Genomic DNA, 15,077 nt, shown 5'->3' on the forward strand with positions numbered 1-15,077 from the left:
GTTGATATATATTACATACATATTACATATATATATGAAAAAATGAAAAAAAAATAGATGAAACTTTGATTTTGTATAGAATTAAAATATGATTAAAACATATATAGCTCGCAGAACACGAGAAAAATTAAATTTTCACAATAATTCATAACATTGTAAAGTTTTTATTCTTTTGCTTATTTCCTGTTTTATTTTATAAATATTCTACTAAAGTATAGCTATACATGACTGTTTTGTGTAATTTTCTCTTTAAAATTGCTCATTCAAAATGGGAAATAAATAATTCATAATTTATATTCGATACATAATGAAGATGTTTTATTTGTTTATTTATTTTATTTTATTTTATTTAATTTAATTTTTTTTTTTCTGAATATTTTTAAAATAATATTTTTTTATAGAAAACTTTTTTGTTCGTGTTTTCAACTGAGATTGGTATTTTTGATGACACATTATTTCGGATATCCTACTGTTCTATTTTTTTTTATTTTTTTCGAAAGTCATTATTTTTTTCATTTTATTTTCTGTGCACGAGGAATTAATGTGTTTCACATAATTTTTATAAATCTATAATACATCTTTGCAGCATATAAACTTTTCTCAATACGTGCCTTAATTTTCTGGTTAAAATTTTTTTTTAATTTCTTCCATCAGTGGCGCATATAATAGTATATTGTTCATCGTAAGCCCCATAAAAATTTTGATATGTTAAAATGAAAATTTTAAATTTTATCAACGTTACAAATATGCACAGACACAAATAATTAAAGTGTAAGTAAAACAAAAAAAAAAAAAAAAAAAAAAAATTAAAAGCAAAATAGAACAAAATGTGAAAGTTTGAGGAAATATTTGCAAATATGCCTCTTCCACCTTTTTGTTATTAATAATTATTACTAATATTTCATTTTGTTTATCACATACACTCATTTCCATACACATATCTGCATACGTTTCGCATGTTTACATTTTAGTAAAGATTTAAAATGTTTAGCCATAATAATATTCTAAGAGTTTTCAAAAAGTCTTTGCATTTTAACCACAATTACAGAGAAGAAAAACAAATGTGTGTGAATATGTATATGTATGTATATATATGTTTGTGTATGTGAAAACTTTAGCAGTTAAGCAAGACGAGATTTTTTTTTTTTTTTTAAATATAAAAATATGCGTATTAATTTTAGCCTTTAGTTTAGTAGTTATTCGAATATAGTTTTTATCGTAGTTATTATTTTAGTCTCTTTTTTTTAATATTTAATTTATTATGCTTCTTTGTAATGTACTACGCTGCATTTAGTTTATTATATAATTTTTTTTAAAATCCGTATCATACATTCGTTTATACTACAACGTTTATATATTTAGAGGTTAATTCTGTACTTCAAAATTTCTCTAGTGTACTCATTTTAGCTTCATTACGGTAATTGTGTTTAGGGTGAATTAAATATGATGCATTTTGCATAAATGGGTTATATGACGTAACGTTTTGCAAAACATTTCTTAGAACATTTAGAAGAAAATATATCCGTATGAAACTTTGCACTGTTGCAACCCCGATTACTTCTTACTATTTTTTTGCATTATTGTCATTACTTTCAGTTAGCATGGATTCGGAAGAGTCAATTAATCTAGCCGTAAAATTCGCGAAGGAGGCGGTTATAGAGGATGAAAAGAAAAATTATAAAGAGGCCCTAAATTTATATATACAAAGTTTACAATACTTTAATTTTTTTTGCAAATATGAAAAGAATTCGAATATTAGAGAGTTAATTTTAAAAAAAATGCAAATTTACATGACTCGAGCTGAGAATTTAAAAGAAATGCTTAATAAGAAAGAAACGATTGAAACAAAAGAAAAGGTGAGTAGTTCCGAAGAAGTAAAAGAAAATATGAAAAAACAAATAAAAGATTTTATATTGAATAAAGATAAGAATGTCAAATGGTCAGACGTTTGTGGGTTAGATACAGCTAAAGAAGTACTAAAAGAAGCAATAATTTTCCCCTTAAAATTTCCAAAATTATTTAATTCATCGACATTACCATATAAAGGTATCTTGTTATATGGTCCACCAGGAACAGGAAAAACGTTCTTAGCCTTAGCTTGTTCAAATGAATGTAACATGAATTTTTTTAATGTATCGTCGTCTGATTTAGTAAGTAAATATCAAGGGGAAAGTGAAAAATATATTAAATGTTTATTCGATACAGCTAAAGAACATGCACCAGCAATCATTTTTATTGATGAAATTGATTCTTTATGTGGGTCAAGAACTGACGGTGAAAACGAATCCACAAGGAGAATAAAAACAGAATTTTTAATAAATATGAGTGGATTGAATAATTATAAAAACAATGTTATAGTTATGGGTGCTACTAACACTCCCTGGTCTTTAGATAGCGGTTTTAGGAGAAGGTTTGAAAAAAGAATTTACATTCCCCTTCCAAACTTATATGCGAGAATGAAACTATTTGAAAAATATGTAAATAACACTGAGAACAAGGATCAAATGGAGGGTAAAAACGCTGGAGCATATACCAGCACAAGTAATATAGGAAAAGAAGACATTAGATATTTTGCAACATTAACTGAAAATTACACTGGCGCTGATATTGATATTATTTGTAGGGACGCTGTATATATGCCAGTAAAGAAATGTCTCCTTTCCAAGTTTTTTAAACAAGTTAAAAAGAATAATAAAATTTTTTATACTCCTTGTTCTCCTGGAGACCCTGATACAACAAAAGTGGAAAAGAACGTGATGAGTTTAAATGAAAGCGAACTGTTATTGCCTCCTTTAAGTGTACAAGATTTTAAAACTGCCATATCAAATGCTAAGCCTTCTTTGTCTGTAGATGATTTAAACAAATATGAAGAATGGACTAAGCAGTATGGAATGAATGGTACATAATGGGATTCTAGTTACGTATAAGAGAAAATTTTGTGTTTTACAGAGTGTTTTTTTTTTCCCCTTCCCCTATTTTTGTCATTTATTTAAAACTTTGGAAGTTATTAAGAGATTTATTACATATATGTTATAATTTATTCATATGCAAAAGTCTATATATATGTATGTAACTAACGCGTGCTTCTTTGCTCTTGTTCTGCTCTTTTTATCGTACCTCAAGAGAGCAGTGGAAGTGCCTACATTTTATTTACAGTTATATGTTTATTCATTATTATGTTATCATTTTGTTTCTTCATTTTCATATTCTTGAGTAGGATATGGATGACAGAAGTTTGTTGCTTAGCACAAAAGATATACCTTTTTTAAATGGAACGATAATTATATTTTTTTTTTTTTTTTTTTTTAAGTAAAATTCCATGTAAAATTATAATTTTTTTGTATCTTTTTTTGTACCTAACATGCCCAAAGGCATACTTAAGACCTATTAGGGATTTTTCATAATTGCGCTAAATCAGAAATAGCACTTTTACAATAAAATACTCTAAACGTTAGGGTTTCTAACTTAGTAAAGGATAACATAAAGTTAACAAGTAAAAAACAGGAATATTTTTTCATTTATTTACCAACACAGGAGTATTACTAAAAAGTGGTAATTATTTTATATACAAAAAGTTTTGGCAAAATGTTTTTTCGAATTTAAAAATAACAAAAAAATGGAAAAGGTTATCACGGTATTTTGAAAAGTAGGCTTGCCCGAATTATTATGGTATTCATGAATAACGTGAAGAATACATGTACATGCAAGCATATTCACACAAATACATACATACATATATACACGTACATATATATATACACATACATATATATATATATATATATGTATCTATGTACATGTACACCGTAAGAAACCCCATCCGGAGATGCAAATCTCGTTTCTAAAGAACGTTTTTCCTAATAGGAAATTACTGAAAAGGAGAAAATTGAAAAATTCATATGCTCTTCCTTATATTAGATAATTTTTTTCTGAAAAAAATTAAATTGTCCAAACATTCACAAGACATAAAATGATCATATATGCTATTATTGTTCTCTTTATCTTCAATGACTTTTTTTTTATAAATTTTTTCACACATTCGATTACTAAATGGTATTTTATTTTTCCTTTTATAATTCAAAATGGATTGATAGCAGTACTCGCAAAGTTTTTTATTGAATTCTTCATTTGATAGTATAAAATTTACTTTTGTACTTTGTCCATAATATATATTTATTTTGTTTGCATTTTTCTTATTTTCTTCTTTCTTCTTATATGAAAAATGAGCACTATTCATATTTAAAATATAATTAAAAATATGATATAAATATGGAAAGAGGTTTATTAGAATATTTAACAGTATATAATTTTTACAATATAATATTAAAGCTAAAGCATGCATAGGTAATTTTAACAGTAAGAATATTCTTAATAAAAACCATATAATATCATTTTTATGAATTGAACATAATTCAGTTGTTGAATATTTTTTTTTTTTTTTTTTTCCAGGCTTATTTTCATTGTTCTCCTCCTTAATCTTGCTTTTTAAATCTACTATATTATTGGAAATATAATTGTATATTCTCCTTTTAATTTGATACTTCAAATATTGTTTCGAATACTTGGTATTTTTAGTATTACAGACATTAAAAAAATAATATAAATATTTTAATGTATTATATACAGGTATATATTTATACACAGACGGTGCAAAATACGTTTCTAAGAATATGTAATTGGTCAGTTTATTATAAATATTAAAAGAAAGTATATTTTTTCGATATTTTTTCCTTTTACATTCCATTTCTGTTTTATGTATACTATTCAGATATAGTTCATTTGTAATACTGGTATCTTTCCTTTTTAGTTGCTTCTTCTTGTTCGAGCAATTTATATCAAAATGATCTTTAAAAGATTTATAGATATCAATTAGGAAAACATTTCTTTCTTCATTTTGTAAAAATGTATTATTAATATTTTCATTTTCTTTTTCCATTTTTTCAAAAATGATCTTCAGATTTTTCATATGTTCTGTATACCTTATGTAATTAAAATCTTGGCTAAGCAGATCACTTAGCACGTCCTCTTCATTTTTTGCGAAAGACGTTTTCGACTTATCGCACCTCTTACGAGAAATATAGCTATGAAACACCTCTCCATTACTGTTTTTACCGTTATAATTATTATAATGATAATAATTATCATTATCATTATCATTATTATCATTATCATTATTATTATTATTATTATTATTATTATTATTATTATTATTATTATTATTATTATTATTATTATTATTATTATTATTATTATTATTATTATTATTATTATTATTATTATTATTATTATTATTATTATTATTATTATTATTATTATTATTGTTGTTGTTGTTGTTGTTGTTGTTGTTGTTGTTGTTGCTGTTACTGCTTCTGTAGCCACTGTTCCGACTAGTCGGATGCATGCTTTCCTGGACATTCTTTATTTTTAGTTTTTCCTGATTATAATTCATCCCATTAAATTCTTTTGAACTATACTGACATTTTTCAAAACTACCGCTGCTGTTCTTAGAATGGATTAACTTCTTTTCAGCTAGTTTTTCTGAATAATTAAAATTTAGAAAACAAAACCCTGTGTTATTGGAATAATACTGAAAGACATCAATAGGACATACACCCCAAAAAATATTTGTTGGAAATAAATTTGACTTAAAAAAATAAATATAGGAAAAAAAAGATAGTATGTCAATTTGAAGAGAAGTTACGAAATAGTATAGTTCAAACCAGAGCATGTTATGTATATAATAACATACTATATTTTGTATTAAAATAATAAACCTAATATAAATGTTTTGTACTTCAAGGTAATTCACGCATTTTTCCGCATCTGTCTTATCATCAACTGCATTTACCTCATGAGCATTACCGCTTAATTTTACGTAGGGATCAGCTGTAAATTTGCTCCCACCGAATGGGGAAGATCCTAACAAATTACTATTACATGTATGTAGCTTCGAAAAAATATCAACATTTTCATTCGAAATGTATATTATATCCATGTTGTAAAAAAATTCATATATAATTTTATTCATTTTAAATTTTTTGAAAGAGAAACTTTTAATCTCCAAATAAAAATTATTCCTCTTTTGTGAACTTAATAATTGTACATTATAAATATAATTGTTAGTATCTGAATTATATAAATAATTTTCTGCTGTTTTTTTTACATTATGTAGAGAGTGCATTATATTTTTATCATTTTTATACTGTATCACATTACCATTGGAAAAATGATCAAACGCAAATTGCAAAAGCTTTATGTCCTTCACTTTTTTTAATTCCATGTTATTTAAATTATATGCACATAAAAGAAAAAATAAAAAATTATCCCAATTGATATTTGTACCTTTTAACAAATTGTTCTGTATACTGTATTTTTCTAATCCAAAATAATTCCAATGGAAAATATAATTCTTCTTACTTTCATATAATATATAAAATAAAATTGACATGTAATGAATTAAGCTTGTTGAATATTTTATATTTTGCCTTAAACTCATACTAAGAAAATACATACAATAAAATTTACGAACATCATATATTCCTATATAGTTTTGTACATTAACCATATATAAGGAACATATATTATATCTCTCAGTAGGTATACATAATTTCATAAAATCATGAGGTGTGAAGTCACTTAGCGAATAAATTAATATGGCACTAATATAAGGATCCATTTTTCTTATTATATTTATTACTACTTCTGATATGTGATATTTGCAATATTTTCTTAGTATCCTCAATAGTGTAAACAAATGGAAGACATATTTCTTTTTTAGAATACACAACAAATATAGAGCAATATAGTACACATTGGAATTCATCTTATATGCGCAGTCACTCTTGATTTCAAAGGTATGGTTTTGTTCGCCTTCATATTTTCCTTCACCATCCTCTTCACCATCCTCTTCACCATCCTCTTCACCATCCTCCGTCTTTTCTTTTTCCCCATGTTTTTCCACATTTCTCTTACTTTTAAGTTTCAATAAATGAAAAATCATATTATATATATGTTGGTCCTTTATTCTTCCCTTCAAATGGTCTATTTTGGATATGTCATTTGGGGGAATACTGTATATCTTCTCGTTCAAAAAGGCAATTAATTTTTTTAATCTTTCATTTACTTCATTTCTCTTCTCATCAATTTTTTCCCCTTTTCCCTTGACGTTTGCTTTATCTAAATGGAATATCGTTTTATCGTTACAAAGTCGGTTGCTACTATATATAGAACTACCAAACATTACACTTTCTAAAATCTTTGCGTGTACATTTTGCCTATACCGTTTGCTAAGAAATAATGAATATAACACAACTATAGACATATTCAAGATATTATCCCTCGAGTTTTTTGTAATGAGTCTATCATAATAAGAAGTGCTACATATATCACTTAAATAGTTGTAAACAATTTTATAAGCTAAAATGTAAAAATTACTTAATCTACTAAGAGATTTGTACAAAACGATATCTAATATATTAATTACAAATATGTTTTGACTGACATAGTTTGATATTACGTTAACAATTAAAAGGCGCATTTTTTTTTTTTTTTTTTTCCCCAATGTGTTGTCATAGATGGGTCTATATTTATTTTCTCTATAAGAATAAACATCACAGTATAATTTAAAAAATTTAAATAAAATTATATTAATATAGCTATTTATCTTGAAGTTGATTTTATCAAAAACGCATGAACGGAAATATTTTGCTTTAGCATATGATTTTTCTTCTGAACGATCCTTTGCATAGGTACCTTTGGTTACTATACTTTCTGTTTTTGCATTTAATAGAATATCTTTAAGTATACCTCCTTTAGATATCTTATTACATACAATATTTATAAATAATCCTAGGCTGTGCATAATATGATGTAAGTAGAAATTATTATCATTTAAAAATCTATTTAATTTCATGTATCTATAAATAAATAAGTAACAATTTGTATACTTCCCTTTCTTAAAGGATAAGTTATTCCTTAATGCATCTATTAAAAAAAACTTATTGGAGCATTTGCTAATACTTATCACATTCATAGTATTGTTACAACTTAAATACAGATAACACGTTTTTTCTTTATTTTCTAATTCTTCTATAATGGAGTAAAGTTTATATTTAAGCAACGTTTTATTCATTTCTTTTTCAATTTGTTTGCTATTATGCATTGTCTTAAGAAATAAAGAAAGCAAAGTTTTTTCTAAAATAACACCGTAATGTTTCCATATGCTACACGTCGAATATTTCAAGTGATCCGTAAATTTCTTATTTTTCTTGTACTGATAATTATTTTTCAATTTACCCTTTTTTCCCTCTTTGTCATCTTTCACGTCATTCTGACTACATATAAACAATTTTTCAAAAAAAAACTTAAAATTTTTCATGTAAAGCAATGTTTCTTTTATAGAGCGTAACCAACAGTCAATCCCCTCATCTTTCACCTTCTTTTTTAACCTAATAAAACTTTTATAATTCGACGAATGTGCATTTAATCTATCCTTAAAAATGTTTTCAAAATAATTGTATTGGGCATTTTCTTCATTATTATCACATGAGTTCAAAGAGAAGAAGTCAAATGAAGATAATTCTACTGAGCCTTTAGAGCATTTGTAATAGGGATTAACGTAAGAATATTCGTCATTTCGGGTTACCAATTTTATACTCTCTTCCCTTGAACTAATTTTCTTGTCTCCAGGGAATGGCAATTCGTTTATTTTGGTATCTTCCTTCTTCTTACTATTGTTATGGTTATGATTGTTATGATCGCTTTCTTTCCCTTTACCTGTTCTATTCACATCCCTAACAGTAAATGCTTCTCCCGTTTTTTCATTTGTTGTAACATTTTTATCAAGGTTCATTTGATGCTGTTCCATCCCATCAGTTTTTTCAAAAAGTATGCTGTATTTTTTCGATATATCGTTAGGACTTTTTAATTCAGGGTGAGTATATAATTCAACTTGCCCATTAGAAAAAGGTGAAAGGGCTAGGTTCGCCAAGTTTGATTTCTTACTAATTCTGTTAATATTATATATTACAGAAATAACATAGTGGTAAAATAAATATATATAATAAATAGGAGAAGGCCATATATGTTTTATTGGGGCAGGCAAAGAGTAATAAAACAAAATGTTGTTGTCTTTTATAATCTCTAATTGATCAACTTTATTATTAAATATATGAATAAGTTCAAAATCGTAACAATTGTTATTGTCCACATATATATGCAGAAAACTTATAGAATTATCATAATTATGAAACACATAATTATATATATCAAATAAAGAATAAAAGCAAGTTGGTTCAATAAAATTTTTATCCTTATTTAAGGGCAAAATAAAAACATTTTCTGCTTTCAGTAAATATCCTGATTTGCTTGGATCATTATTATTATTATTATTATTATTTGTACTAATTTTAAAACATAATAAATTATAGAATGCATCTAGAATTATTAAAAATCTTTCATTTGAAATTTTTTTTCTTATATATATGTTTTTTTTTTTTCCTCCCATTTCTTCTTCTTCCTCTTCTTCATCCTCTTCCTCTTCTTCATCCTCTTCCTCTTCTTCTTCTTCCTCGTCCTCATCCACTTCTTCATCCTCATCGTCTTCCTCCCTTACCTCTTCATGATCTTCCATATCTTTATTGTCATAATAAACATGCGTTAATATTGGTCTATACAATAATTTAATAGAACAAATATAATTAGTAAACCTTAAAACACGATTTATATTGTACAAATATATGACATAGTAAAAATTGTTTTTATTCAGAATTTCTTCATAATAATTCGTCATTTCTTGAAAGTGTTTCTGTTCCTGTTTTCTCTTTTTTTTAATAGATTTCCTAACTTTTACAAATTTAATATCTTCATCTAGATAGCCATTTGGATTGCCACTTGGACTTCCATAAGGGTAATCATTTGAGTTGTACTTTTGGTTGTCATTAGAATTATCAACTGAATGTAACTTCTTCACCTTTTTGGTAAATTTCTTTTTTTTCACATGACCACGCGTACTCATTATATCACTATCTATGACGGTTGAACTTTCACAGGTAAACTTACATGCATTAGTGTCGTAGTCATAATTTGAGTTGTAACTCATGTCCATAAAATTAGGAAGATTCATACTCTTCTTAACATCATTTTGATTTTCATTATATTCGATATTGTTGCTTATATTATTTTGTAAATCCGTGTAATAGTTATGTATTGAGTATGAATATTCATCGTAATTCTGGTCATGATTCCGGTTTTGCTGAGACTGTTCCGTCTCCATAATTGAAGACTTGTTCTTATTTCTATATTCAAGAAATGCTTTTAAAAATACATTTGTATCTTCCTTCAAAAAGAAGTTATTGTAAAATAAGCAAAAAGGTTTTGTATAAATGTTTACTTTATTACTATTAAAATATTCTTCAAAGAATTTATAATACGTATCTTTGTCATTATGATTAAAATTGAATAAGTAGTTTAGTATTCTCAAATTGTCCACATATTTTTCTTTCTTGTTCATACCAATCCTTTCCATATGTTCATAATTTAATTTCCCATTTTCATTATTTGTGTTAGAGGTAAGACTGCTTTTTACCTTTTCATTTTCATATTCTTCGCTCCCCCCTTCGCTACTCTCTTCGCGATCCTCATCTTCGTCCTCTTCTTCTTCATCTTCATCATCCTCACCATCCTCATTATACTCATCATTCTCTTCATCCTGTTCATCCTCATCAACCTGTTCAGCCCCTTTTTCTGATTCAACACCCGAAGTCACAATTTTCCCATGTTGCAAGTTGTTAAACTGTACATGTTCATAACCAATTTTAGAGGACTCAAAAATGGGTTCCCACTGCTTATTCGTAGTTCTACTAAAAAAGATGGTATTCCCAGTTCGATCTGATTGACTTTTTTTTTTAAAACTTTTAAAATTATTTTCATCATATTTGTTATGTAAAGAAGTTACAAAAAAAACATCATCGCGAATCCAACCACAAGGATAATTATGAAAAAAGTACTTCAAATAATCGTCCATAAAATAGGAAAATACCTTTTTTTGAATACTGTAGATAGATATACCTTTAAAAATAATTAACATATGTGTGTTACTAAAATTCAAATACGATTTCTTAATAAATTTAAAAGGAGTAGTAATTTCTTTTATGTTTACAATATTTTTTTCAATATCATTTACATTATAATTATCTACATTGGTATCAAACATGACAAGATTATTTAAGCCAATATATATCTTCTTGCACTTTTCATTCGTGTAGTAATTACTATTATAGTGAAAAATTTTATTGTTACTATAAATATCATTTAGGTAAAGAAAATTTTTTACATTAATAAAATAATACTTTTCATCGCTCTGTAGAATATAAAGTAATTTAAAATCATTGAAAACAAAGGATATGTTTACATATCTATTTTTTATTCTACTAATTTGTAAATTATTACTTGAATGATTATTGGTAACGAGCTGCTCATTTTTAATTCCCCCCCTGATAGTTGTGGTGGTCACTGGGTGAGTAACGGAAATGCAAGTGTCAGCACCTTTTGCAGATGAGTTTAAATTATTTAAAATACCATCGGATTCTTCTTTAGAAGTAATATTATTGCTTCTCTTTTGCAAAGTTAAGACTGTTTTATCGTCATTTTGTTTAAAAAGATGTGCTTTTATACTCATGTTTTGCTCATCATCATTTTCATTTTCCTCCTTATACGTAGAATAATCATTTTTCATAGTGTAGTAAAACGTTCCATTGGTATTAAAAATGTAATAATTATTTTCATTAAATGATATAAGAAAAAAGTTATGCTGCCTATTCCATAACAGAAAATTATAATAATAGCGTGGATTATTATACGTATTAAATGTATCAATGGTAAATACGCTCTTTTTGAAAGTGTGTTTACATATATATGGATACGTAGAATATGCTTTTATAACAAAATTTTCCGTTATTACTAAAATAATTTTTCTATAAATGTTTACACTTATGTCTATTATAGAAGAGCCTATATATATACCTATAACAGGTTCATTTATTTTTCCTTTTGCATCACTATCTCTGTTAATGTACTTATTATAATTAATATCTTCCTTTCCTTTATTTTTTTTATGTTCTTTTAATTCCCCTTTTTTTTCTCCTTTTTGTATCCTTTCTCCTGTGTTCCATGTTCCATCATTAAAGCTATTTTTGTGAATACGACTACCCGAATAATAACAAGCTTTACTTTTAGAAAAATTGAAAAAGTTGTGAAAAAAAGAAAATATGTAGAAATCTCCAGTACGAGTTAGAAGCAATACATAATCATTGTGCACATTAAATTCTGCTTTTATAATTCCTTTAATATTAAGACATCTCTTATTCTTATTCATATTATTATTCAAATTTTCAGTTTTAGAATTTTTATTATTTATTAGCTTATATAAATTATTTTCTTTATTACTACTATGCAGGTAGGTAGCGTTATAATCTCCCCTTTTTTTTTTCCTACTACCTACCTTTATATTCCTCTTCTTCTTCATGTTTTTACATTTTTGAGTTATTACGATGTTATATTTTATTTTTTTACGACACACATAAACATTTTGATAAAATGGAGAATTTCTTAAACATGTTTGAATTTTGCCACCATTTTTTAAAGAAAAATAAATATGACGACATTTATATTTCCTTTGTCCAATTTTTCCTTTATTTGCATTTTTCAATAAGCGTAAGATAAGCTTAGTTTCTTTACATAATTTGTCATAATTACAGTTCTTTTTTTTTTTTTTTTTTTTTTTTTTATTTCTTACTGTTCCTTCTTCATTTTCTCGTACAATTAAATGTCCCCCTTTTTTTCTATAATATAAACATTTTAAGCTTATTATTTTTGTGTTAATAACGACCTTATTAATATTATTATGCTGATCTTCCTCTTGCTTTTGGTGAGTGCTATTAGCTAGTATACTTTTAATATTATCTGAAATGAATATTTCATCCGTTTTGTGTGAAAAAAATAGAATGTTACTTTTTGTTATTATTAAACAAGTTGATGGAATGGGTAAATATAATACCGTCATAAGATTTATACTAACATTTTTATGCGCTTTTTTTTTTCTATAAATTTTTTTGATATAGGTGATATATTCATAATATTCATTTTCATTTCCACTTGATTCATCATCAGAATATTGATTAATGTTAATCGAATGTATATTTTTATCATAATCTAACATAACTACATCATCCTTATTAGTTATATTATATGCATACACATAATTGAGATTGATACTTATGATATATATAGTATTATCTAAAGGTGAGAAGAACACCTTGTTATGGTACCCATATGTATTCACATGATCATGTTTTAAAGCATATATATTAATAAAAGAAAAGTCATAGTTATCAAATATATAGAAACAAAATTTCGTTATTATAAAGATAAAGGAATTACAAGTACTTGTACTTATGTATATTATTTCGTCGATCATGCCAATATTGGCATGGTCATTTTTATTTTTACTTGAAACAGGATAAGAATTGCCATTTTGGTTACTATGGAAATGTTGGACATTATTACTCAAATTTTCAATGACTGAATTTTCATTTAACACGTTTTTGTTATTTTCATATTTGGGGAAATTAAATTTTTTATATATTTTTAGTTCATCTTCTTTATCTAAACATAGCATTTTCCTTTTTTTTTTTTTTTTTTTCCCCTTAACAATTATTTATTACAATGATTTTTACAATTTATCTTATACTATACATCATAAACAATTTTAAGCAAAACTTATAAAAGTAACAATATTAACATTAAATAGTTGGAGGTGTACTATTTATCATTTGTTCATATTAATAAATATATATTTTTTTTCTTTTTCCTTTTATTTAAAGGAAAAATTACAAAAAATTAAAGCTTCACATTATATATACACAAAATAGGGCCTTAGAACTACAATAAGATTACGTGTAAAACAAAATATATTACAGTTCTTCGCTTTGCTTTTTTTTTTTTTTTTTTTTTGTGCGTAATTTGATAATGTTTTTTTTTCTATTTTCCTTTTAATAAGCATATCACTAAAAATAGGGTATGACGAGAAAAAAAATATTATTCTGTACACGAACGCTCATGTAATACATACGTGCACTTGTTTTTGTAAACATTTATCTATACATATGTGTATATTTTATTTATTTATTATATAAATAAATATATATATACGTCGTACATTTAAATGCATGTGCACAATGTACTGCAAACAGTAAGTGCTTAAAGCTCCTGGGATATATACTGGTCAAGGAAATAAATTTTTTTTTCTTTTTAATCATTTATAAAAAGATGTTTTTTCTATTTTTCTTAAATAATAAAATATAATACACGATAGCAGGAAATGGTATATAGTACTATGAAACAGTATAGTATACCAAATAAATGGCGTAGTGTATTAAAAAATAGCATAGTGCAGCATAACATAGCCTGGTGTACCTTAAAATAGCATAGTGAACCTTAATATAGCATTGTGTGTCATAGTATGGTGTGCTATAATTTAACATAATGTATCAAAGAATAGTTTAAGCTCAGAATAACAATAAAAGAGGAAATAGATATATTGTTATTTAGTACTATTTATACATACAGATATATGAATATATATATATATATATATATTTTTCTTTTTTATTAATAACTTTTTATATAAATAAAAAAATTATTTACATAATTATTCTTTTGTAGAAAAAAATGATACTTTCTTAGAATAAATTTATAGCGTAAAAAATTTTAAATTTATAATATTGTTTTATAGCTTTTATATAACCCTTTTAAGTAAAGAATAGAACAATAAAAAATAAAAGCGTTTATGTATAATGTAACTTGTTTTTTCAGAATTCTAACAGCCCTTACTATTTTCATTAATTCAAAAAAGAGTTGTAATGTCAGAAATTTTCAGTGGCACTAAGAAAAATTTATGGTGTTTTATATTCTCAAAAAAAAAAAAAAAAAAAAAAAAAGCTTAGTAACATTTGAAAATCAAAACATTAAAGAAGTTTAAATATTGTTATACATATGTATATATATATATAAATATATGA

General features: G+C 25.4%; 2 protein-coding genes across 2 annotated transcripts; one reads left to right on the forward strand and one right to left on the reverse strand.

Annotated features, from left to right (window-relative positions):
* Positions 1-1,601: 1,601 nt before the first annotated feature.
* Positions 1,602-2,906, forward strand: VPS4 (vacuolar protein sorting-associated protein 4, putative; the record flags this gene model as incomplete). The annotated part of the gene is made up of 1 exon (XM_029006824.1): positions 1,602-2,906. The coding sequence occupies one exon, from the start codon at positions 1,602-1,604 to the stop codon at positions 2,904-2,906; it is 1,305 nt and encodes a 434-aa protein (XP_028863274.1).
* A 989-nt stretch (positions 2,907-3,895) lies between these two features.
* Positions 3,896-13,675, reverse strand: PmUG01_12059500 (conserved Plasmodium protein, unknown function; the record flags this gene model as incomplete). The annotated part of the gene is made up of 1 exon (XM_029006825.1): positions 3,896-13,675. The coding sequence occupies one exon, from the start codon at positions 13,673-13,675 to the stop codon at positions 3,896-3,898; it is 9,780 nt and encodes a 3,259-aa protein (XP_028863275.1).
* Between the last annotated feature and the right edge of the window lie 1,402 nt (positions 13,676-15,077).

This window comes from Plasmodium malariae (genome assembly GCF_900090045.1).
Source record: "Plasmodium malariae genome assembly, chromosome: 12".
NCBI lineage: Eukaryota > Apicomplexa > Aconoidasida > Haemosporida > Plasmodiidae > Plasmodium > Plasmodium malariae.